The sequence below is a fragment of the Bos indicus genome, chromosome 10 (genome assembly GCF_029378745.1).
Source record: "Bos indicus isolate NIAB-ARS_2022 breed Sahiwal x Tharparkar chromosome 10, NIAB-ARS_B.indTharparkar_mat_pri_1.0, whole genome shotgun sequence".
In the NCBI taxonomy this organism is placed as follows: domain Eukaryota; kingdom Metazoa; phylum Chordata; class Mammalia; order Artiodactyla; family Bovidae; genus Bos; species Bos indicus.
The window spans coordinates 75,095,180-75,122,198 of record NC_091769.1 but is presented as its reverse complement, the minus strand read 5'-3'; the positions used below and the strand labels follow the sequence as shown (position 1 = coordinate 75,122,198).

The following is a 27,019-nucleotide window of genomic DNA, read 5'->3' as shown; positions in this document are numbered from 1 at the left end:
CTTGAGAGCATGAAAGGTGAATGTGTGAGTGATCTCACATTCATCTCTTATTGCAACTGGATATACAGCTGAAATACTTACTGTCATTTTTTGTTCTGATCGCTAAGCCTTAAAACGTAGACTATTTTATATAGGAAATAACTTTATAAATTTGTTGATTCTAATTAATTCTTTTTGTAAAATGATTTTGCATTAGGAGTTATTGATGGTAAGTTTTATCCTTGGAAATTGGTCTATATCAATTTATGTATCTTCTGAGTGAGTTCCGCCTTGAGAAGCAGCTGGCAGTCCTGTGCAGTAATCAGAAGAAGAGACAGGATACATTTTGGCTTGTTAGAGCCTGCAGGGTCAGCCTCAGGTCACCAAGTTTAACTGGAAAACAACTCACTTAGACTAAGAAAGAGCAAAAGTTCATCTATATCCTCATTTTTTCTGTAAGCCTTTTCATGTCTCCTGGCATATTTTTAATTTGGGACAAATTATAGCACAATGAGTTTATTTTCACAGTGTTGAGAGAATAGAGAAAATTTTCAATGAGGATTAAACAGTCTGGGAATAAACTCACCTAAAATAACTCCCATCCTTTTGCTTGACCTTCATACTCTTTCTAGTTAATCATTCACTAATTCAATAATTTGACATAAATTTGTTGAGTGTCCACCATGTACTAGACTCTGATCTAAGCACTGGGGCTGCACATTGAACACAATGATAAAACAAATGTTTCCTCCCGCCCCCTTTTTCTTTCTGTGATGGGCAGGGTACGCACCGGTTAGGCACCATGGGTTCTGGAGGCTTGCATTAAAGTCCTGGCTCTGATGCTTACTAGCTCTGTGACGAACTTGTCTGTCCCTAGTTTTCTGCTCTGCAAAATGCAAGTAATAATAGTGCCTAGCTTACACGGTGCTGAAGTGAGGATTAAATGAGAAGATATGTGCAAAGTGCTGAGAACAGAGTCTGGCACTTAACAAGTTCCATGTCAGTATTAGTGTAGCTAGTTATTATTATTATTTAGATGTTTAACACTTTGAATGCACCATTTGTAGTTGATGCCTTTAATTCTTGGTCACCACTTCCTTTCGAACCTCCTTTCGGTGGATTTCTGACTAAACTGAAATGTTGAGACTTCCTGCTGCTGCTGCTGCTAAGTCGCTTCAGGTGTGTCTGACTCTGTGCGACCCCATAGATGGCAGCCCACCAGGCTCCTCCGTCCTTGGGATTCTCCAGGCAAGAACACTGGAGTGGGTTGCCATTTCCTTCTCCAATGCATGAAAGGGAAAAGGGAAAGTGAAGTCGTGTCCGACTCTTCGTGACCCCATGGACTGCAGCCCACCAGGCTCCTCCATCCATGGGATTTTCCAGGCAAGAGTACTGGAGTGGGGTGCCATTGCCTTCTCCATGAGACTTCCTAGAAGGTTACAAGTGAACATTCTTGTGAATCCAGAAACCTTTCATTTGTCCATATTTTTCTAGTTTTGCAGGATTTAAGACTCTGCTCCCCTATCCTCTCCTCACTTTTTGGCTTTTGTGACTTTGTACTTTCTCTTGCCATTTTCCCTTTAATTTTCTATTCTCTTTCCACTCCCCTTCCCTCACATCCCCTCCTTTCTCCCCTCCCAAAGGGGAGGTTCAACTCATGTTCAACTTTCAACTGTTTTTCTTACACTTATACCCTTCTTTTCAGAGCAAGTTTGTCCTCTGTCATAATTTAAACTTTATCCTTTCTGTTCTCCAGTCCCATGTTACCAGTGGCCTACAGAATTTCTCCTCTGCTCCCCACAAGTTATCTAAAACTCAGTATGGCCACAGCATTGAATTTATCATTGTTTTTGGTGTCAAGCAGACTTACTTCCTTTGGTATTTCCCCATTTCTGTCAAAGGTGTCTTTAATATTTTAATCTTTTAGTCTAGAAATTTTAGGGTCATTTTTGGCTTCCCATGCAGTATAGTACTAGTCTTACTTCCTAACCAGATTATTTATCTCTAGGGGTAAGAATTTTGCCATATATTCCTGCTGTACTCTTTATAAGTGCTGGGTGCAGAGTGAGTGGATGTATGATAGTTCACTGTACTGACTCATCTCGGGGCATGAGATGTGTCCATAACTGGCATCACGTATGGCCAATGTGTATAAGTATGATGGACTAAAGTAGGAATTACAGGTTGAAAGAAGAGTTGCATCATTAACTGGGCCCAGAAATGAAAGATCTCCTCTGAGAGTGAGGAATGAAAGGTGTGATATGTTCTTCTTGTTCATTCCTAAGCAGCCTCTTTTTCTACTAGAGCAATCATAGTCAAGGTAACTGGTCATCTTTCTGGAACTCTGTAGGGCAGAAAACAGTGCTCTCAACAGATAAAAGGCATTTCCATCTTGTCTCGACACAGACTTCCATCCTGACTCTAGCCATCGGTCTAGGTGACATCTAGGACTCTACAGGATTACAGTATTAATGATTACCTTGCAGGGTTGCTGGAAAGATTCAGCAAACTCACAAATGTGGTGGCTCTGGCACTGTGCCTCGTCAAGGGCTTAAAAAATATTCACCTGTTCCTATTTTTCTCTAAAGTGGGAGTGGTTTTTTCTTTTTTTTTTTTTAACCTGAAGAAAGGAAAGTATTAAATAGCTGAGACTTTCTTGAGTTTTATCCTGGTGGATCTTAGCTTAAAGACATTTGGCTTCACTTTACCAAGGGCGTACTTATTTGGAGAAAAACCCAAAACAAACAAACACCGCTCTTCCCTACAATGACAAAAAACTACTACTTACAGTCAAAGAAGCATCAGTTCTTTTTGCCTCAGTAATTGGTAATGCTTGGATAAGCTCAAGAAGAAGGCAGAAATTTAGCTTCTTTTTGTAACCGGCTCAGTTAAATCTGGCCAAAGGAGAGAAATTTGAATATGTGATCTGTATCTTTCCCTTGAACAATTAGCTCCTACTGCATAGATAGTAGAAATTAAAATATATATATATAGGACAAAGCTTTAGCAATTAATTGGATTATAAATGTATTTAGAAAAGCCTCGCTTCTATTTTTCTACTAGGTGTGGAGCTGAGACTAGTCTTTTAATTGAAATTCTTCATTAGTTATCTTGCCATTAGTGTTTGATAGCCTTAAAAGGTAAACTCTAAAGAAAATAGAATCCCTTTATAAGAGCTGAAGTTCATTTGAAAAAACAAGGTTTGTTTATTTTCAAGATTGAAAATGATGCTTAAACATTAAATATGTAATACTTCTCCCCACTGATAAACGTAACTTGACTGATTTAACTTCTATCCAAGATTATGTAACTAGTGAATGTTTTACATCCTTATGTATTTTAAGAAATATCATTGTAATAAAATTCAGTAAAAATTTGTTTGTATCTACATGGGTGAAGATTTTCTGTTGTACTATGAGACTACAAATCATATAGGCCATCATTGCAGTTATTTTTTATTTTTAATGATGCTGATGAGTGTACTTTTAAGAAACATATCTTTCATAAAGAAAACACCAATGGACATTCTTTTATGTGTGTGTGTATAGAAATATTTTCTATAACAAAATTGCTATTTTCCTACCATTAGAATTTCAGGAATATATGTTAAAATAGCTCGTGAATCCTGAACCACTTTGGCTGGATGGAAAAATGAATTTAATGCCATCAAAGAAACACAGAAAAATGTACCTTTGATCTTGAAGGAGATGAAAAGTGGAGGCATATTTATATCTTTGATGACAGCTGAACAAGTTTGAATAAATTAACAGATTTTTTTTGCATATTTCAAACTCCCACAGTGATGGTCTGCTTAATGTTGCCAATATTATTATATAATAATTAGTCTCATTGTGAAAGGTACAAAGCGTATGTGTCTACACACACATACACACACATACTCACGCACACACACATTTCTTTGATATAGAGCTGTAGGATAAAGGTGTATTTGTGAGGACTGAAACATACCAGTCTTATATTCTATTGTTGACATAGTAGAAGTGGGTGATGCACCTACCAGAAATCAACATTGTGGATGTGGGCATGACATACAAATTATTTATGCTTTTGTTTAGCCATCTGTGCCAGGATTTTATTTAACCCAAATAAAATGTGCTATATGTGCCTCAGGGATTGTTCTGCTGTTTCTGTTCTCTGAAACTTAAATATATCTATAGATACCACTCACCCAGAAGACAAGTTTAAAAAGTAATATGTGCTGCATGATTTAAATTCACAAGTTTCCAGAGTTCAGGGAAATCTGTGTTGGAACACCTAATCTTTTTTTTTTTTTTTTTTAACAGAACTGTCCATTCTTTGAAAAAAAAATACCTAGCACAATCCCTATCTATATTCTTGACAATGTCTAGCGTTGCTCTAATAATTACTTATTGACTGTATGACTTTAGGAATAAGAATTTTTCTATTTGATTTGATCATTCAACAAACTTTTGTGTGTATACAGTGGTGAATCAACAGACATGGTCGCTGCCCTCATGGAACTTGTAGTCTGGTGGGGAAACAGGCATTTCACAAACCCAAACCAAATATAAATTATAAATTGTGGTAAGCATTTTGAAGGAACAGGGGAGGGTGCTGTGGTCAAGTGTATTTGAGACTAATTTTGACTGGGAGGTGGTGTCTGGGAAGACATTCCTAAGAAAGTAGTGTTGAATTAAGACCTAAAGTAAGAGGTACATAGATGATGAATGGACAGAAGACTATTTCAGACAGAGAAAACTTGTAAACAGTCCTAAGAAGGAAGAGAAAATGAGTGGCTGGGTTTGTGAAGCTTAGAAGCCAGTGTAGTTGCATCTCAGTGGACAAAAAAAGAGAAATGTGGAAAACCAGGGTGGAGAGACATAAACCTGACTATTCAGGGAAAGGCTTTTGCATTGTATTCCAAGTGCAGTGGACAGATCTTCTGGCTGCAGGGGTCATTTGATGTATAATGGCAAGTTGGGTTGGAGGAAAGAACAGTGCCAGTAGGGAACTAGCCAGGAGACTCTTGTGATAGTCTGGGCAAGAAATGGTGGGGTATTTTGCCTGGGATGGTACCTGTAGAGTTTAAGAGAAGTGGGTGCTTCTGCTGGTAAAATTATTAGGGTTTAGTGTTGAAGTTTGAACCAGTCCATTATTCCATGTTCAGTTCTAACTGATGCTTCTTGTCCTGCATATAGGTTTCTCAGGAGGCAGGTAAGGTGGTCTGATAGTCCAGTCTCTTCAAGAATATTCCATAGTTTGTTGTGATCCACATAGTCAAAGGTTTTAGCATAGTCAATGAAGCAGAAGTAGATATTTTTCTGGAATTCCCTATGATCCAGCGATTGTTGGCAGTTTGATCTCTGGTTCCCCTGCCTTTTCTAAATCCAGCTTGTACATCTGGAAGTTCTCAGTTCATGTACTGCTGAAGCCTAGCTTGAAGGATTTTGAGTATTACCTTGCTAGTATGTGAAATGAGCACAATTCTATGGTAATTTGAACATTCTTTGGCATTGCCTTTCTTTGGGATTGGAATGAAAACTGACTTATTCCAGTCCTGTGTCCACTACTGAGTTTTCCAAATTTGCTGGCACATTGAGTGTAGCACTTTCACAGCATCATTTTTTTAGGATTTGAAATAGCTCAGCTGGAATTCCATCATCTCCACTAGCTTTGTTTGCAGCAAAGCTTGCTAAGGCCCACTCGACTTCACACTCCAGGATATCTGGCTCTACGTGAGTGACCGACAACACCGTTGTGATTATCTGGGTGATTAGGACCTTTTTTGTACAGTTCTGTGTATTCTTGCCGCCTTTTCTTAATCTCTTCTGCTTCTATTAGGTCCTTGCCATTTCTGTTCTTTATTGTGCCCATCCTTGCATGAAATGTTCCCTTGGTATCTACAATTTTCTTAAAGAGATCTCTAGTCTTTCCTATTCTATTGTTTTCCTCTGTTTTGTTGCATTGTTCACTTAAGAAGACTTTCTTATCTCTCCTTGCTTTTCTCTGGAATTCTGCATCCAGTTGGGTATATCTTTCCCTTTCTCCTTTGCCTTTCATTTCTCTTCTTTCCTAAGCTATTTATAAAGCCTCCTCAGACAACCACTTTGCCTTCTTGTATTTCTTTTTCTTGGGAATGGTTTTGGTCACCACTTCCTATGCAGTGTTATGAATCTCTGTCCATAGTTCTTCAGGCACTCTGTCTACCAGATCTAATCCCTTGAATCTGTTTGTCACCTCCACTGTGTAATCACAAAGGATTTGATTTAGGTCATACCCCAATGGCTTTATTCAATTTGAGCCTGAATTTTGCAAAAGGATGAATTTCAATAAGTGATGAATTGGATGGCACGAATGAAGAGGTGTGAAGCATGGGGTTTTGGCTCAAGCACCTGGGAATATATGGAGGTAGGGATGGAGATGGGGAAAACTGAGATGGAGAAAACTGGAAGATTACTAGGTATAGTGTGAAGCTCTAGATATCACCTGCATTATCACTTTGCCTTCTAGCTCCCTTTTCATTCCTTGGAAGAAAATAATGCAGCCTAAGAGAGCTTTGCTCAGTGTGATTGTGTGCAGAAGTGATTTCTGTATTCTTCTTCCAGAGGTTCAGAAAAAGAGTATCAGGTAATTAACCTGATCAGTCTGGTTGTTTTGTGGATTAGAAACATGTAGCTTCAGATTTTAATAGGAGGCCGGCTCACATGAGAGACAAAATTCTGAGGGGTATGTATGTATGTTTCTTAAGTGGGTTTTTAAAATTGAAGTAAGTATAGTTGATTTATAATATTATATTAATTTCAGAAGTATAACAATGATTTAAAATTTTTGTAGATTATACTACATTTAAAGTTATGATGAAATATTGGCTATACTCTCTGTGCTGTACAATATAACTTGTAGCTTATTTATTTTATACAGTATCAATAGTTTGTAGGTCAGTCTCCTATCCCTATCTTGTCCCTACTCCCTTCTCTAACCAAAATTCTAAATCAAATGTAACTTTATAATGAATATTTGACAGTCAGTAGCTCAGCTGGTGAAAAATCTGCCTGCAATGCATGAGACTCAGTTCAATTCTTGGGGCAGGAAGATCCGCTGGAGAAGGGATAGGCTACCCACTCCAGTATTCTTGGGCTTCCCCGGGTGGCTCGGATGGTAAAGAATCCATCTGCAATGCAGGAGACCTTTCAATTTCACTTTTCAGTGTTGAAATACCCTTTTCAATCCCTTTTAGAAAACATTAGTGATTGGTTCATGAATTTCATTGTGTTGCTTTCAAGCTCCAAATTTCCCTTCTTGGCCACTGATTTTTGGAATTTGAATTCTTTTGCTCTTTGAATCAGAGGATTGTGGAGGGCGGGGTAATACTTGGAGCTGTGAGAGTCTACACTCCAGTCCTTCCCTTCCAGTGCTCACTTTGTGGGTTTAACCTCTGTTGGAGGAGCTCTATGCCAGGGTTTTAGGGCTTTCAGAATAAGAGTAATGACTTCTAGGTGATGTGCTTCTCCAAGGCTAGGACTAAATGAATATAATCAGAAGGAGAATCTGGTTGACTTTCCTCGGAAGCAGCTCTAGATCTTGGGAAAAGTATAAATTTGTGAGCAAGTTTTATTCAGTGTTTCTGGCTTCTTTTTGTGAAGACCTTTCCTTTCCTACCTCCACTGCCGGTCTTCTCTCTTCCTCAGGACTCTATAGAATTCCTTTGTGTCTTGTAAAAGCAGAAGTGTTAGTCTCTCCGTTGTGTCCGACTCTGCAATCTCATGGACTGGGACCCACCAGGCTCCTCTGTCCATGGAATCTCCAGGCAAGAATACTGGAGTGGGTGGCCATCCCCTTCTCCAGGGGATCTTCATGACCCAGGGATCAAACTCTGGTCTCCTGCATTATGGTAGCACTTGTTAAAATATCTGAAAATTTCTCTGTGCTTGTATGGTGAAATACTTCTCTCTAGGGTAATTTGCATAAAAATGATGAGAGGAAGAGAGAGAGGTTTAACACCTCAACAGGTGTTCCATACTTTCATTGTTTATGAAATTTCTGGATCAGAAAAGGGTGTAGTTTTCATTAAAAACAAAATAAATGAAACAAAAACCTCAATAAGTATCTAATCATGCCAGACACAGCTAATGTTGCAGTAGAGGAAAGGCATCATTTTCCTAGGAAGGGGAGAAACATCTAATATGCTTTTATATTGTTTTCATTGACTGAATATAACCTTTCTTCTTCCAGAAACTTCTGTCAGCAAAATTATTGACCTCATGGTTTGTACACGATCTCCTTTAGGAATGGGATTAATATGTAGTGGTGTTAAATTGAATGTCATTATTTTCCTTGTTGTCTGAAGAAATAGGCCTGTAAAGAGGAAGGGCTTCCTTTATATTACATGAAAACAAAAGTTTAAACAGCAGTTCAGAAATATAATGGCGGAAGAGAAAGTCTTAGATAGTGAGACCTAATTCTATCTTTCTCCCCCACTAAATTCCCTTTACCCGTGTTTGCCAAGTTTTCTAACGCCCCTGGCCGGTTTTCCTATCCTTAAAAGTAAGGAAAGGATGCACAAGATGAGTGTATTCATGAACTTGAGGAATCACCTGATGACCTCACTAAAAAGCAGATTCTGATGCATTCGCTGTGTGGGTCCCAGATTCTGCATTGCTCAGAAACTCCCAGGTGATACTGGTCCACACTTTGAGTAGCAAGGTATGAGAGCAAAGTTTTCCAAACCTGACAGCCTGAGGCTGACCTTTGTGGCTGTATTTTTGTGTGGCTGCCAACATTTAGGGCTTATTGAAGTAGATCAGGGCTTCTCCACCCTGGCTACATGTTATATCACTTGAGAAGATTTAAATATTGATACTTATGCCTGTTTCTCACTCCAGATGCATGAAAATCACTCTTTTGAGAGGTGGAGTCGCACGAGTAACTCCTGTGATCCCCTTCAATTCTCCTCAACCTCCATCCCAATCAAATGAATAGTCAAAATTGAGAAACACTCATAAAGATCCTGGTGGACTTGTGATTTAGTTTTTGACCGTCCAAGCCTTGAGGAAAAAGTGTTTCACTTCATGTCCATCTCTGGGAGGATATTGGATGGTCTTGAAAAAATACAATGAAATGTTTTTGAGCCCCAGACTCTTGCAGAGATCTGTTTGAGAATCTGTTCTTGTGTGGGATTATTGCTTCTGAAATGTTTTACTGGACTACTACCATCTGTGACAGAAAATTACCCAATTCTTAGATGCCTCAATAGAAACATATGTGTGTTTAAAACATTTGGACATGATTGTTGCTAAATCACGTGGCTTATAACCAACAAAAATTTATTTCTCACCGTTCTGTGGTCTGCAAAGCCATGGTCAGGGTGCCAGCATTGTCAGATTCTGGTGAGAGTGCTCTTCCTGGTTGTAGACTGCTGACTTCTCATTGTATCTTCCTCATATGATTGGAAGCCAAGCAGAGGGAGCAAGCTCCCATGTCATTATAAGTGTCCTAATCCCAGTCATGATGGGCTCCATCCTCATGACCTCATTGAATCCTATCAAATCCCAAAGTCCCACCTCCTAAATACCATCACATGAGGAGTAAGGTTTCAACGTATCAGTTTTGGGAGAAGGCATACATTCATTCCATAATAATCAGGATCGTGATGGTCACTCAGAATTATGGGCAATTTCTTTAATGGCTTTGTGTTTTCAAAACTTCTGAGGTGGTCTTGCTTTCAAGATTTGCAACTATCTCCTTTGCAAAAGATGTTATCCTTCAGTAACCAGATTGCTTTTCCCTGCCATGTTTTAAAGCCAAAGGGAATTAAAATTTCCTGGAAGCAATTTTAATTACTCTGCTATCTTGTTCTTAATATTTGTTAATAATACCAGATTTCACATTTACTGCAATAATAATTTTCATGACTATAGGGAAATGAAGCAGTTGTGTGAATATTTCATATATACATACTGAATTTCAACAAACAGATCAGTTTCCAAAAGAAGCTCCTGGACTATTTATTTAATACTTAGTAATTTCCATTTAATTTAGCTTTTAAAATAAAAAAAAGTCTGTCTTTATCTTTCTTTCCCACTTTCTCCTAATATTTTATTTTGTAGTTTAGCTCTTAGTATAATTTTATAGGTTTTGGTTTGCAGGGTCAACATTTAAATTTTTATTTTTCCTAGGGTATTTGTTTATACACACACACAGAGCGCTTACACAGAAAGCTCTCTCTGCGTATATAATACAGTTGTAAAAGAATCTTGTACACAATAAACAATACTAGTTTATAGGTAATTTTTACTCCAGTGGTTAGCTTATAAAGATTTTGCTCATATTATTCTAATCTCCATAAACTACCCAGAGTGGTAGGCATTGTTATAAGGAAACCAATAACCTAACTAAAATTCCCCAGGTTTTTCACAGTAGCTCCCTTGGTTGTATTGAGACAATCCAAGTGTTGGCAGAAAATTTGTGGAAAGGGCTTCTAGTGATAATTAAAAAAAACAATTTTTTAAATTGGAGTATAGTTGCTTTACAATGTTGTGTTAATTTCTGCTGTACAGGAAAGTGAATCAGCTATATGTATGCACACATCCTCTTTTTTAGATTTCCTTCCTATTTAGGTCACCACAGAGCTTTGAGTAGTTTGGTGATAATTTGTAATGAAAATTTACTAGTTGATGACTTGTTATATGAAGGACCTAGCACTGTGGTTAATTTTCTCAGTTCAGTTGCTCAGTCGTGTCTGACTTTTTGCAACCCCATGAATCACAGCATGCCAGGCCTCCCTGTCCATCACCAACTCCTGGAGTCTACCCAAACCCATGTCCATTGAGTCGGTGATGCCATCCAACTATCTCATCCTCTGTCACCCCCTTCTCCTCCTGCCCTCAATCTTTCCCAGCATCAGGGTCTTTTCAAATGAGTCAGTTCTTCACATCAGGTGGCATTGGAGTATTGGAGTTTCAGCTTCAACATCAGACCTTCCAATGAACACCCAGGACTGATCTCCTTTAGGATGGACTGGTTGGATCTCCTTGCAGTCCAAATGACTCTCAAGAGTCTTTTCCAACACCACAGTTCAAAAGCATCGATTCTTTAGCGCTCAGCTTTCTCTATAGTCCAACTCTCACATCCATACATGACCACTGGAAAAACTATAGCCTTGACTAGATGGACCTTTGTTGACAAATTAGTGTGTCTGCTTTTTAATATGCTGTCTAGGTTGGTCATAACTTTCCTTCCAAGGAGTAAGCGTCTTTTAATTTCATGGCTGCATATACCATCTGCAGTGATTTTGGAGCCCAGAAAAATAAAGTCAGCCACTGTTTCCACTGTTTCCCCATCTAGTTCCCATGAAGTGATGGGACCAAATGCCAGGATCTTAGTTTTCTGAATGTTGAGTTTTAAGCCAACTTTTTCACTTTCTTCTTTCACTTTCATCAAGAATCTCTTTAGTTCTTCTTCACTTTCTGCCATAAGGGTGGTGTCATCTGCATATCTGAGCTTATTGATATTTCTTCTGGCAATCTTGATTCCAGCTTGTGCTTCCTCCAGCCCAGCGTTTCTCATGATGTACTCTGCATATACGTTAAATAAGCAGGGTGATAATATACAGCCTTGACGTACTCCTTTTCCGATTTGGAACCAGTCTGTTGTTCCATGTCCAGTTCTAACTGTTGCTTCCTGACCTGCATACAGGTTTCTCAAGAGGCAGGTCAGGTGGTCCTGTATTCCCATCTCTTTCAGAATTTTCCACAGTTTATTGTGATCCACACAGTCAAAGGCTTTGGCATAGTCAATTCTCAGTTAGGCTTTATAAAATATTCAGAAATGGTAGAAGCAGTTCTTATGTTTGCCTTCCTAAACTCAAAGCACATATTGCTAGCATGTCATCATTAAGACCTTGAGGTAAGAGCTGGTGAGCACACAGTTTAGTTACTTTGCTCTCTGTCGGTCTAAATTAATGGAATCAAACTCCAAGCATAAAGATGAATGGAGAGCATATTTCTTTGACTGTTTTTTTTAAACTTTAAACTCAGTACAAGCAAATATTCTAGTATGTACCTAGCAAATATCTGGATTGTCCATATTCTATATTAATTGTTAAAATTAAGTATAATTATTTTAAAAATAAGATTGAAGTCAGGCAATATTTCAACAACTCACTTTTTAAAAAGGTTCATTTTTAATTGGAGGATAATTACTTTACAATATTGTGTTGGCTTCTGCCATACAACAACGTGAATCAGCCATAAGTATACATATGGTCTCTCCTTCTTGAAGCCCCCTGTACCCCATCCCACCGCTCTAGGTTATCACAGAGTACTGCTTTGAGCTCCCTGTGTTATACATCAGCTTTCCATTAGCTGTCATTTTACATATGATAATGTATATTTTTCAGTGCTACTCTCTTGGTTCATCCCACCCTCTCCTTCCCCCATGGTGTCCAAAGTCTGTTCTCTATGTCTGCATCTCTATTCTTGCCCTACAAATAGGTTCATCAGTACCGTTTTTCTAGATTCCATAAATGTGCATCAATATATGATATTTTAAGAAGTTGTGGTACATATATGTATAGTGGAATATTACTCAGCCATAAAAAAGAATGTATTTGAGTCAGTTCTAGTGAGGTAGATGAACCCAAAGCCTGTTAAACAGAGTGAAACAGCTTGCTTTTGATTCCAACTTCTGTATTCTTTTCCCCAAACCACTCTGCCTTCAAGCTAATATAAGAATTAGTCTTCCTTGGTGTGAATTGTTTTAAGACTTACCTTTCATTCCTAGTCATATTTCCCATAGAAAAGGTTTGAATTTGCAAATATCTCAGTCGAGAATTGGGATTTAAGGAGCTTTGTGATTCCTGCTTCTGACCTCCTGGGGCACCGGGGCTTCGTGAGTCTCTCACTCATCGCTGGATGGAGTTACATGTGACGTATGATCCAAGACCTGGCACAGAGCAAGGGCTCTGCTCCTGGCTGCTTTTGTTATTAATTTTGTTATACAGTAATACTAGGTTAGCAGTGAAATAACATATCAACAGCAAGTGGATCATGACAGCTGGGCCCTGCTGAGCCAGAGTCTTCATTTCCCATGTGGGACTGTTGAAAGTGGTATGTTGGGGCAGGCTAATATTTTTAATAACTGACTTAACTAGGGACAGTAAGAAATTCTGTTCTAAATCTTAAAAAATGTCTTGAAAACAAGTCTATTTATGAGAGAGGCTGACGTGCAAGACCTTTGGGGATAGTTTGAAGCAGGTTTTTAAAACCATAAGATATGACTCTTCACAGGGCATAGATCGATTTAATGGGTCTTGACTGGCGCACTAAAAGATTGAAACAGAACAGAAATGGAGTACATCTTGTACAGAAAGCATTTTCTGAGAAATATTTTCAGTTGTGTATACACGTGTGCATGTGTGTAAACACTGAATCACTATGTAAAATTTATTTCTTACTATGAGCTTTAATTAAACAAAATTGAAAAACACTGATTTGGATAGTTTCTGGGGAAAGAAAGCCCTTTACTGTGTATGGTCCTTCTGTTTTAGAACTGTGGAATTCCCTTTCCTGGGATACTGGGCAATTCCTCTAATCAAAAAAGTAATTACTGTATTGGGGCTTTGTATGCACAGTAGGCATAAAATGTATAATTCTGAGGACTATATCATCCATATGAAAAGACAAAAATTACCATAGATGAAAGCATACAGGAGGTATTTAGGAAGGTACTTCACACTAAATTTAATGATATTAATTGTATAAAGAGATCCCTGTAAGAATCTATGAATGTATCTGTTTATTGATATAGTCAGGGCTTCCCAGGTGGAGCAGTGGTAAAGAATTTGCCTGCAGTGCAGGAGATACAGGCTCAATCCCTGGGTCAGGAAGTTTCCCTGGAGAAGGACATGGCAACCCACTCTAGTATTCTTGCCTGGGAAATCCCATAGACAGAGGAACCTGGTGGGTTACCATCCACAGGGTTGCAAAAGCATTAGACACAATCTAACAACTAAAACAACAACAAAAACATTGATATAGTCACTCAATTAGCAAGCATATATTATATGCCAGGCACTGTATTAGGTATTGGAGGGTCAAATAGGACCTTACAGCTCACCAGGAAGGTATGTGTTAATCATGTCATGACACAGATGGGTATAAAATTGCAACCTCGATAAGGGCTGTGATGGAGAGGTACATTGTGTCTAAAATTATTAGGGATGACCTGGTCCAAAGGTCAGGGAAAGGTTCACTAGGGTCATGACAATTGAGTTAAGGTCTAAATAAATGTTGATTTCAACTAGATACAGAGGGAAATGAATGATGTTTAGATAGAGAGAATGTCAAGTTAAAAGGTCTCCTGTGATGGAAGAGGATGAAGCTTACAAGAGAAAGGGAAAGTCACTGTGGCTATCATGCTCAGGGCAAGGGGCAGAATGCTGAGAGCTGAGGCGTGACAGACTTTGAGGTCATTATAGACCATGGATACGTTGGAGGGTTCTGATAAGTTACTGATGGATGTTACAGCAGGAAGGGGACGTGATCTGGTTTGAATTTTGAAAAGACCTGTTTGGCTTCAGTGTGGATAATCATTGAAAGAGTCCTCAGTGATTCTTTCATTGAGAGGGTCTGAGTAAACAGATTAGATAGATCTTGGCATGCTCTAGGGGAGAGATGATGGAAGCTTGGAATTGGAAGATGATGATGAGGATCTAGAGACATGGTGAGATTTGAAAGGGTTTTAGGAGATAGAATTAATAGGATTTGGTAATACATTAGATATAAGCGTAATCAGAAGGATCTTGAAAGATGGCTCCCAGATTTCTGGCTACATAATTGCATTGTTGTTGTTGTGCAGTTGCTGAGTCATATCTGACTCTTTGCGACCCCAGGGACTGCAGCATGCCAGGCTTCCCTGTTTCACCAACCCCACGGAATCTCCTCAACCTAATGTCCACTGAGTTGGTAATGCCATCCAACCATCTCATCCTCTGTCACCCCCTTTTCCTCCTGCCCTCAATCTTTCCCAGCACTAGGGTCTTTTCCAATGAGTCGGCTCTTCACATCAGGTGGCCAAAGTATTGGAGATTCATAATTGCATAATTCCTCTAAAACAGGGAACACTGGGAGAATATCTGACCTGGGGGAATGACAGGTCATATACATGTTACTGAGGTACATTTAAGCTATCTAAGAGGAGAGGTCAACCTGGGTATAAAGATCTAGAGTTTATAGAAGAGGTCTGGTCTGGTGATATAATACAGTTATAAGTTACTGAATCTATGGAGATAGGTGAAAGCATAAGAGAAGTGGACATGAAGGAACTTGAATATATACTCACTGGATAAAGAGTGTTGAGCCTGCAAAGAAGAGGAGGAGTATACAGAGAATCAGGGAAATTTTTTTTTTTTTTTTTTTTTATGAAAGCTAAGGATTGAGACATTTTTAAGGAGGGAGTGGTTACCAGTGCTTCTGAATTAAGTGAAAAGAACAAAAAATGTCCTTTGGATTCAAGTGACATGAGAAGTAATGAAAGGTTGTTGTTGAACGAAAAGACGCCGGGATTCTTGGCCCCCAGAGGAGAAGAATTCAATCTGGGGCCAGAGACGAGGCTTGATTGCTCAGAGCTTTTGTGTAATAAAGTTTTATTAAAGTATAAAGGAGATAAAGAAAGCTTCTGACATAGGCATCAGAAGCGGGCAGAAAGAGTACCCTCCTGCTAGTCTTCAGCTGGATGTTATATAGTCACTGCTGCTGCTGCTGCTGCTAAGTCGCTTCAGTTGTGTCCGACTCTATGCGACCCCATAGACGGCCTCCCATCAGGCTCCCCCATCCCTGGGATTCTCCAGGCAAGAACACCGGAGTGGGTTGCCATTTCCTTCTCCAATGCATGAAAGTGAAAAGTGAAAGTGAAGTTGCTCAGTGGTGTCCGACTCTTAGCGACCTCATGGACTGCAGCCTACCAGGCTCCCCGTCCATGGGATTTTCCAGGCAAGAGTGCTGGAGTGGGGGTGCCATTGCCTTCTCCTATATAGTCACTAGCAGTCTGTTAATGAAAGAAAGGAATGTCTTAAAACTCAGAATGGCACCAGGCCCCTCACCCATAAGATGCATTTTGGGATAATCTTGGCACCACATGGTTCATCCTGGGCCATAAATTGATTAACTTGAATCTTGTAGAAGGACAGATTACTATACAAATAATTTCGTTTACACAGATTCAGTTTAGTTCAGTTGCTCAGTCGTGTCTGACTTTTTGCGACCCCAGGAATCACAGCACGCCAGGACTCCCTGTCCATCACCAACTCCCAGAGTTCACTCAGACTCATGTCCATCGAGTCAGTGATGCCATCCAGCCATCTCATCCTCTGTTGTCCCCTTCTCCTCCTGCCCCCAATCCCTCCCAGCATCAGAGTCTTTTCCAATGAGTCAACTCTTGCATGAGGTGGCCAAAGTACTGGAGTTTCAGCTTTAGCATCATTCCTTCCAAAGAAATCCCAGGGCTGATCTCCTTCAGAATGGACTGGTTGGATCTCCTTGCAGTCCAAGGGACTCTCAAGAGTCTTCTCCAACACTACAGTTCAAAAGCATCAATTCTTTGGCGCTCAGCTTTCTTCACAGTCCAACTCTCACATCCATACATGACCACTGGAAAAACCACAGCCTTGACTAGATGGACCTTTGTTGGCAAAGTAATGTCTCTGCTTTTGAATATGCTCTCTAGGTTGGTCATAACTTTTTTTTCCAAGGAGTAAGCATCTTTTAATTTCATGGCTGCAGTCACCATTTGCAGTGATTTTTGAGCCCCCCAAAATAAAGTCTGACACTGTTTCCACTGTTTCCCCATCTATTTGCCATGAAGTGATGGGACCAGATGCCATGATCTTCGTTTTCTGAATGTTGAGCTTTAAGCCAACTTTTTCACTCTCCACTTTCACTTTCATCAGGAGATTACATAGATTAGGGGAACAATATCTGAGTATAACATACTGTTTTGTCAAGTAGGTTCTGAGCCATGAGGCAGAACCGACTTGAAGACAGAGTTTGGGGTAAATGCATAGCACATTAGCATAGCTTAAGACAAATATTTCCATAAGAAAAATGCATTGGTTATCTCAAGGTTTGAGAATAGTTAACTTCAGGTGAAACCAGGTGTCATTATAGCAACACAGTATTTTAAGAGAAACCTCCTTTTAAATTTGTATAGAGAAGGAAAAAAATATTGCTAGTTTGTTTCCTCCTGCCCCTTAACAGAGATAAAAATTTCTGACACTTGCAGACTATTTCCTCCGTTTGGCCTTGCTACCTGTTACCCTCTCAGTAATTGGTGACCTAGGCTGTCTTTGAGTGGTGAGGACATAGCCAGATAGAAGTGAGTTGAGTGAACAGGAGCTGAGAAGAAAGAGCCCGTGAGAACAGACAACTTTTATGGAAAGTTTGTCCTGTGAAGGTTTGGGCACATATACTGATAGCCAGAAAATGTGGGTTGACTGGTAACCACTAACTGTGCCATAGAGAATGGATAGTTGAACTGGTTTTTAAACATTTTGATAGGCAAAGGGATAGAGAAAAAGTATTTCATGTGGACAGAGGGCATCATGGATGATTATCTTTTGGTGACATAATGAGGAAAACTGACATAAAGTATGGTCTTTAGGAGTAATGAGAAATATGTTTGTACAGGCAGAGAGGCTGAAGCTTATTTCAGAGGACTTTGTAAGTCTGGAATAGGACCCAACGATATAAGCAGTTGTGAGATTTGATATGAATGAAGAGTAGTAGGAAGGAGGCAGGGTTTGAGGGAGGACAAATGAATGTTAGTTTGAAAATCATCCTGAACGTCAGGATGAGTTGAGACAGGGAGACCTTGTATAACAAGCTGTATGCACTGCCACAGCTAACCTAGTCATGAAGTGGGGAGCATGTGAATTAGGATAAACTGTCTAGGACTGGCCTGGGCTAAAAGGGGAAAGAGGTTAATTTTAGGTGATCGTATTACAAGTCTTTATAATTGATGCTATATATAAATGAAAATATTATATATTTGTAGAAGAATTTATATTTTATGAAGCATGTATATAGAAATAAGCTTATTTTAGTCTCTAATCACTGTATGTATCAGAGAAAGGTAGTATTACCATTCTTACAGCTGCTGCTGCTGCTGCTAAGTCACTTCAGTCGTGTCTGACTCTGTGCGACCCCATAGACGGCAGCCCACCGGGCTCCCCCATCCCTGGGATTCTCCAGGCAAGAGCACTGGAGTGGGTTGCCATTTCCTTCTCCAATGCATCAAAGTGAAAAGTGAAAGTGAAGTCGCTCTGCTAGAGGACAGCTTACATGACGCTGGTGCCTAAAACGTGTGATCCTCTGGCCCTTTGTGCTCCTTGTGTTTTCTTTGAACTTTGAGGTCTACTTTATTTGAAGTGAAAGATACAGATCTTGGGTTCAGTTCAATTAGTTTTGACAAATGTATGTATATACCTCAATTATTTATATCTCTATAAAGAGAAAACGACCTTCTCCATAACGTTCTTTTTGCATCTTTCCTGTCAGTCCCTCTTCCATCTGCCTCCCTCAGGAATCATTGCTCTGATCCCTATCACCATATATTAACCTGACAATATTTAAACTTCATTTGAATGAAATCATAGTTTCTGACTTCTTTTAGTCATCATAATGTTTTTCAGATGAATTTGCAGTGTTCCAATCTATCAGTATGGAGAAGGAGGGAAAACACATGTGTATGTGTGTATTAAGTCACTTCAGTTGTGTCCAACTCTTTGCAACCCCATGGACCATTGCTGGCCAGGTTCCTTTGTCCATGGGATCCTCCAGGCAGGAGTACTGGAGTGGCTTGCCATGCTGTCCTCCAGGGGATCTTCTTGACCCAGGGATCAAACCCATGTTTCTTATGTCTCCTGCATTGGCAGGCAGGTTCTTTACCACTAGCTCCACATAATGTTTTTCAGATTAATTTTTATTGTTGCAATCTACCAGTAATTTCATCATGAGAAACGCTGGGCTGGATGAAGCACATGCTGGAATCAAGATTGCAGGGAGAAATATCAATAACCTCAGATATGCAGATGACACCACCCTTATGGCAGAAAGTGAAGAGGAACTAAAGAGCCTCTTGATGAAGTGAAAGAGGAGAGTGAAAAAGTTGGCTTAAAGCTCAACATTCAGAAAACGAAGATCATGGCATCTGGTCCCATCACTTCATGGCAAATAGGTGGGGAAACAGTGGGAACAGTGGCTGATTTTATTTTTCTGGGCTCCAAAATCACTGCAGACGGTAATTGCAGCCATGAAATTAAAAGACACTTAACTCCTTGGAAGGAAAGTTATGACCAACCTAGACAGCATATTAAAAAGCAGAGACATTACTTTGTCAACAAAGGTCTGTCTAGACAAGGCTATGGTTCTTCCAGTGGTCATGTATGGATGTGAGAGTTGGACTATAAAGAAAGCTGAGTGCTGAAGAATTGATGCTTTTGAACTGTGGTGTTGGAGAAGACTCTTGAGAGTCGCTTGGACTGCAAGGAGATCCAACCAGTCCATCCTAAGGGAGATCAGTCCTGGGTGTTCATTGGAAGGACTGATGGTTGAAGCTGAAACTCCAATATTTTGGCCACCTGATGCGAAGAGCTGACTCATTTGAAAACACCCTGATGCTGGGAAAGATTGAGGGCAGGCAGAGAAGGGGATAACAGAGGGTGAGATGGTTGGATGGCATCACTGACTCAATGGACATGAGTTTGGGTGGATTCCATGAGTTGTTGATGGACAGGGAGGCCTGGCGTGCTGCAGTCTGTGGGGTTACAAAAAGTCGGACGTGACTGAGTGACTAAAGTGAAGCATGATCAGTAATTCATTCCATTGTACAGCTGGGTAGTGTCTTGTAGGAATATACCACCATTTTTAATCCATTCTTTTGTTGATGGACATTTGCATTGTTTTTGATTTTTGGCTGTTATGAATAAATCTGATGTGAACAATTTTCAAGTCTTTTTATTAACATATATTTTCATTTCACTTGAGTAAATCCTTCATAGTTGAATATTTAACTTTACTTGAAACTGTTTTCCAAAGTGATCATACGATTTTATATTCTCATTAGCATTTTATAAAGAATTTCAGTTTTTCCACATTTTTGTCAATATTTTGTATCATTAGCCTTTATAACCACTCTAGTGGTTGAGCAGAGATATATCATTGTGTTTTTAGTTTGTATTCCCCTAATGCATGATGATGGTGAACATCTTATTCTTGTGCTATTGTCCATTGTATGTCTTCTCCTGTGAAATGTCTGTTCAAGTCATTTGCTCATTTTGTTAATTGGGTCATTTGCCTCTGGTAGGATTTTTAGGACCTGTTTTGGATACAATTTGTCTTGGTATCAGCATGTGAATATTTTCTCTCAATATGTGGATTTCCTTTTCATTTACTTGACAGTATCCTTGAATGAGCAGTTGATTTTAATTTTGATAATGTCTAATTTATTTATTCTGGTAGCTCAATAGTAAAGAATCTGCCTGCAATGTAGGAGATGTGGGTTTAACCCTTGGGTTGGGGAGATACTCTGGAGAAGAAAATGGTAACCCATTCCAGTATTCTTGCTTGGGAAATCCCATGCAGAGAAGAGGCTGGTGGGCTTCAGTCCATGGGATCACAAAAGAGTTGGGCATGACTTAGCCACTAAAAACAATAATTTATTTATCAGCACTTTATTTTATGGTGATTAAGAGTCTTGAGCTTCCTAGGTTGCGCAAGTGGTAAAGAATCTGCTTGCCAATGCAGAAGACTCAAGAGACACAGGTTTGATCCCTGGATTGGGAAGATCCCCTGGTATTCTTGCTCCAGTATTTTTACCTGGAAAATTCCATGGACAGAGGGACATGGGGTTGCAAAGAGTTGGATGTGATGGGGTGTGCACATTCATACACACACAGACACATACGCACCCCCTGAAAGAGTCTTAGAAATTTCTGTCTCCTCAAGTTGCAAGGATCTCCTATGTTTTCTTTTTAGTTTTCACTCTTGTATTGGGTCTATGACCTGTTTTAAATTACTTTTCTGTGTGTGGCATGAGGTAGGGGTCATGTTTCAATTTTGCTTTTGTGGATAGCCAGTTGTTTTAGCATAGTTCATTGAAGTTGTTTTTATTAATGAAATTGCCTTAGCATCTGCTAAAAATCAGTTGACCGTATACATGTGTATCTCTGAACTCTTTAATCTGTTTCGTCAATCTATTTGTCCTCACTCCAATTTCATACTATATTAATTACTGTAGCTGTATAGTTCTACAACTTGGTTCTTCTTTTTCAGAATTTATTTTGGGTTTTTTTTTGTAATTTGCATTTTCATATTTTATAATTATTTTGTCAGTTACTTCAGAAAAGCCTGTTGGTAATTTAATTGGAACTGTTTACATCTGTAGACTAATTTGAAGAGAATTGAAGTCTTAAAATATCTAGTCTTTCAGTTCTTTCACATGGCAGTCCATTTGTTGAAGCCATTTGAGAGCAGCCTTTTTTAGTTTTAACTCTAGAGGTCTTGCATGTATCTTATTAAATTTATTTCTTAGTACTTTATATTTTTTGATATCATTCTAAGTAAAATTGCTTTTCATTTTACAATTTAAGGTTAGTTAATGGAAATAAAATATACTTTTATATTGACTTTATATCTGGTAACCTTGCTAAATTCACTTAATAATTTTAGATATTATTTTGAATATACCTTAGGATTTTCTATGTAAACAGTCATATCATCTGCAAATAGATAAAATTTGCATTTATCTTTTTCACATTTATATCTCTGGTATTTTTTATTTTTCTTTCTTTTCTTTTTATTTCATTATTTGGAAATCCAATAAAATATTGAGTATATATCATTGACTTTTTCCTAATTTTGGGGGAAAAATGTTCAATATTTTAGCTTTAAAAATGATGTTAGCTATGGATTTTTTAGTAGGTCTCCTCTATCAGTTTGAAGAAGTTTTCTTTTATTCTTAGTTTGTTCAGATCTTTTAATCATGAATAAGTATGAATTTTGTCAAATGCTTTTTTCTGCATTTATTGAAATATAATCATATGGCTTTTTTCTTTTATTTGGTTGATGGATTACCTTGGTTGACTTTATAATGATACATCAAATTATGTTCATGAGATAAACCCCACTTGGTTATGATCTATTTTCTTTTTATGTACTGCTAGATTCTACTTGCCATTATTTTCTTCTGTATTTTTACAAATACATTCATAACATCTATTGGTCAGTAATTCTTTCTTTAATAGTTCATTTTTCTTTGAATGTTTTTTATTTCACTCATTAACATTCCAATGTTTATTTTCTCCTATTTAATTTTGGTTTAATAGCTATTATTTTTCTAGTTTTTTTCCATGTAAAAGTTTAGATCATTGATTTTAAACTTTTCATTAAAAATAAAGTTTTAAAAGGAGAAATTTCTCCCTAAGCACTGCTTTAAATATATACCACAAACTTATTATCATCCAATTAAAAATATCTTCTATATTTCTTTTAATTCTACTTTGACCCAGTGGTTTAGAAATGAATTGGATAACATCCAAATGCTTTAGATTTTTCTAGATAATTAAAAGATGACTTTTGATTAAATTAATTTGAGGTCAGAAAATATGTCGGTTCAGTTGCTCAGTCGTATCTGACTCTTTGAGACCCCATGGAATGTAGAATGCCAGATTTCCCTATCATCAAACTTCCAGAGCTTGTTCAAACTCATGTCCAATGAGTCAGTGATGCCATACAACCATCTTATCCTCTGTTGTTTCCTTTTCTCCTGCTTTCAGTCTTTCCCAGAATCAGGGTCTTTTCTAATGAATCAGTTCTTCACATCAGGTGGCCAATGTATTGGAGCTTCAGCTTCAGCATCAGTCCTTCCAATGAATACTCAGGACTGATTTCCTTTAGGATTGACTGGTTTGATCTCCTTGTAGCATGTGGTTGAAAATAATGTCTTTGAATAATTTTATTTTAAAAAGAGCTTTAAAAATTTAAAGTTAGACTTCTGTAAATCAAGAAAATCAGTCCTGAATATTCATTGGAAGGACTGATGCTGAAGCTAAAACTCCAATGCTTTGGCCACCTGATGCGAAGGACTGACTCCTTGGAAAAGACCCTGATGCTGAGAAAGATTGAAGGCAGGAGGAGAAGGAGACAACAGAGGATGAGATGGCTGGATGGCATCACCAACTCAATGGACATGAGTTTGAGTAAACTCCGAGAGCTGGGGATGGACAGGGAGTCCTGGCATGCTGCAGTCCATGGGGTCGCAAAGAGTTGGACACGACTGAGCAACTGAACTGAACTGAACTGAACTGAAATCAAGGAAAGGAAAGGAAAGGTTAGTCATTCAGTCATGTCTGATTCTTTGCAACCCCATGGACTGTGGCCCTCCAGGCTCCTCTGTTCATGGGATTCTCCAGGCAAGAATACTGGAGTGGATAGCCATTCCCTTCTCCAGGGGATCTTCCCGACCCAGGGATCGAACCCTGGTCTCCCACATTGCAGTCAGATTCTTTACCATCTGAGCCACCAGGCAAGCCCTTCTGTAAATAAAACTGATGTACAAAGAATTTGTCCCATCATGTTAAAATTACATTACTACACTTTTTGGAGGAGTTATCCAAAGTTGCCTCTGCTTCTAAGTTTAATATTTTCAATTTGTGAAGAAGTGACTGTAACCTTAGTCTTAATAAACTGTTTTTAGCTGTGATTGTTATAGTCATTAACATTTAATATTAACCATACTTTATTTTCATAGCATAGTATTTACTTGAATGCAAGAGTATTGTAAACTAACTTCTTTTCAATGGAGTTTTTAGTTCATATGCAAATCTCGTACTTGTTGCAGATCTCACTTGCTGGTCATGCTATGCTAATAATAATTTCAAGGATATGTTTTATTATTTGTGCTTTAAAAACCACAGTTACATTTTTTTTTATGAATTTGTGTTTTTAATTACTTGTACATGGTTAAATGATGCTAAAAAACTTCTCTTTTCTTTTTTCTTCTTTAGAATCGAGTTTCTTACTGGGAAATGCCCAGATTGTGGATTGGCCTGTAGTTTATAGTAATGACGGTTTTTGCAAACTCTCTGGGTATCATCGAGCTGACGTCATGCAGAAGAGTAGCACTTGCAGGTAGGTAAAAGAACAGCTCAGAAATGTTTTCTAAAGTTTAACTAAATGTTGAAGGTGATTAAAAGACTTAAATTTAGACTCACTGTGATATCATGATTTGTGATAAGAAATACATATTTGGTCTTCCACCCAGTTCCTGGCACAGAGCTCCTCAATTCTTGGCTTTTCTTGTGATATGTTAATGAGGTAACTTTTGGAAAGCCCTTAGCTAACCTAAGGATGGGATTGACTGCTAGAGAAATCAACCATGTGATTAGAAGCACAACTTTTCCCCAGTCTCCTGGAGAGGGGCTGGAGGTTGAATTAGTACCAGTGGCAATGATTTAATCAGTTATGACTGTGTAAATGAAACTTCCATAAAAACTCAGAGGACAGGTTCAGAGACCTTCCAGTTGGGGCAACGTGTAGAAGAGCTGAGAGTAGCATATCTGGTAAGGGCATGGAATTCCCCTACCTTGCCTCTGCATCTATTCCATGTGTCTGTTTCTGAGTTATATCCTTTTATGATAAACCATAAGTCTGGTAAGTAAAATGTTTCTTTGAGCTCTGTGAGTTGCTCTAGCAAATTATTCAAACCAAAGGAAGAGGTCTTGGGAACCTCTGATTTATAACTGGTGCTGAAGTCTAAGGTTGGTATTATGGGAACCAATCTGGATTAGGTGGATCAAAAGCACAGCCAGCACCTAGGCTTGTGCTGATGCCTGAAGTCAGCGGGAGGGCAGTCATGTGGGACAGAACCCTCAATGTTCAACCTGCAGAATCTGATGCTGCCTCTGGATAGATAGTTGGAATTGGAATTCCAATTCCCCTCTCCCCCAGATTGGAATTGAGAACCTATTGACTCACATAAAACCTACAGGGCAAAAATTATATTAGAATATTAAGGAGATTAAATTGTCAGTAGAAATATATAGTTTAAGAGGCACTGGTGAGAGCTTTTGCTAAGAGAAGTATTTTTGCATAGCTGTGAATTTATCAATTCATTCAATAAATATTTTTTAATCACCATCTGTGGGCCATGAACTATTCTATGTGCCAAGTGATCAGTGTTGTTGTTGTTCAGTTGCTCAGTCATGTCTGACTCTTTGCTACCCCATGGACTACAGCATGCCAGGCTTCCCTGTCCTTCACCATCTCCTGGAGCTTGCCCAAACTCATGTCCATCGAGTCGGTGATGTCATTCAACCATCTCTTCCTCTGTCGTCCCCTTCTCCTCCTGCCTTCAGTCTTTCCCAGCATCAGGGTCTTTTCTAATGAGTCAGTTCTTTGCATTAGATGGCCAAAGTATTGGAGCTTCAGCATTAGTCCTTCCAATGAATATGCAGGGTTGATTTCTTTTAGGATTGACTGGTTTGATTTCCTTGCAGTCCAAGGCACTCCAAAGAGTCCAACACCACAGGACTGGAGAAACAGACTTAGGGAGGGCACAAACAAAACCTTGTGCTCACCAGGACCTACAAGAGACTGAACCAGACATGCCTGTGAGTGTCCAGGAGTTTCTGGCAGAGGTGTGGGTCAACAGTGGCATGCTGCAGGCCAGGGGCACTGAATACAACAGTCCTGGGAGCTGTGGCTTGATGGCATAGATCCTTTTGAAGGAGGTCGCCTTACCACCGTTGTGATTGTTCAGTCATGTCTTACTCTTTGTGACTCCATGGACTATACAGTCCATGGAATTCTCCAGGCCAAAATACTGGAGTGGGTAGCCTTTCTCTTCTGCAGGGGATCTTCCCAACCCAGAGATTGAACCCAGGTCTTCTGCATTGCAGGCAGATTCTTTACCAGCTAAGCCACAAGGGAAGTCCATTACTGCCATTAACCCTAGCCTTAGGCCAAACTACAGGGAGGGAACACAGCCCTGCCTATCAGCAGAAAATTGGATTAAAGATTTACCGAGCATGGCCCTGCCCACCAGAGCAAGAGCCAGGTTTATTCACAGCTGGAACCTCCCAATCAGGAAACTTCCACAAGCCTCTTATCCTCATTCATCAGAGAGCAGACAGAACAAAACCACCATCACAGAAAACTAACCAAAACTGATCACATGGATCACAGCCTTGTCTAACTCAATGAAACTATGAACCATGCCATGTAGGGCCATGCAAAATGGACGGGTCATGGTGGACAGTTCTGATAAAATGTGGTCCACTGGAGAAGGGAATGGCAAACCACTTCAGCATTCTTGCCTTGAGAACCCCATGAACTGTATGAAAAGGCAAAAATTTAAAGTGATCATTGGAGCAGCCTATATCAGAGACCCACTGATATCATCAGTGATGATATCCACTGATATCATCAGTGGATATCATCCAGAACTTTTTGAGTTGCTAAAACTGTCTTCAGCTTACAGTCAGCAACTATCAACCAAGTAGGACATGGTTTTAAACATTTAAAAAGATCAAAAGTTCTTTCATCTTGAATAAATCACACATACTTTTGTCATGTTGGTATGTTGTACCACTGCTATTTTGTTTGACTTATATAAAACAGAATCTGGCATTTATATTATTTATAACAATGCTTTTAAAATATTCCATATCTGTGAGCTTAAAGAGAGTATTACCAAAAAAGATCATAAAAAAGAAAAGGAAGCTGTATGTAAGGAACCAATTTAGAACTAAAAACTTTTCACAATATTTCAGTAAGACCAGATGGGATGTTTTTTCCTTGAGTTAATTTTTCTTTAACGCTCCCACTTAACTAAGTACCAAAAATCATGTTATTTTAGAACCGCAAGGTATATGAATTATTTTCTATTCCATATTCTTTATTTTTCAGAAGAAAAAAACTTGAGGTAGAGTTAGGTTAAGGGATTTGCCCAGGAAAACAGTGGTTGATTTTTTTCTACCTATTTTTTCTTTCTTTTTTTCCTACCC

The 27,019-nt window shown here is 38.9% G+C and overlaps 1 protein-coding gene across 2 annotated transcripts in view; it reads left to right on the top strand.

The window, feature by feature from the left end:
* KCNH5 (potassium voltage-gated channel subfamily H member 5) overlaps nt 1–27,019 on the top strand; it is a 425,893-nt gene that overhangs the window by 40,797 nt on the left and 358,077 nt on the right. For both annotated transcript variants that reach the window (XM_070797700.1, XM_019967980.2), the window contains one exon: nt 24,020–24,143. In XM_070797700.1, coding sequence (XP_070653801.1) covers nt 24,121–24,143 — 23 coding nt within the window. In that variant the 5' untranslated portion in view covers nt 24,020–24,120. The remainder of the gene's footprint in view (nt 1–24,019; nt 24,144–27,019) is intronic.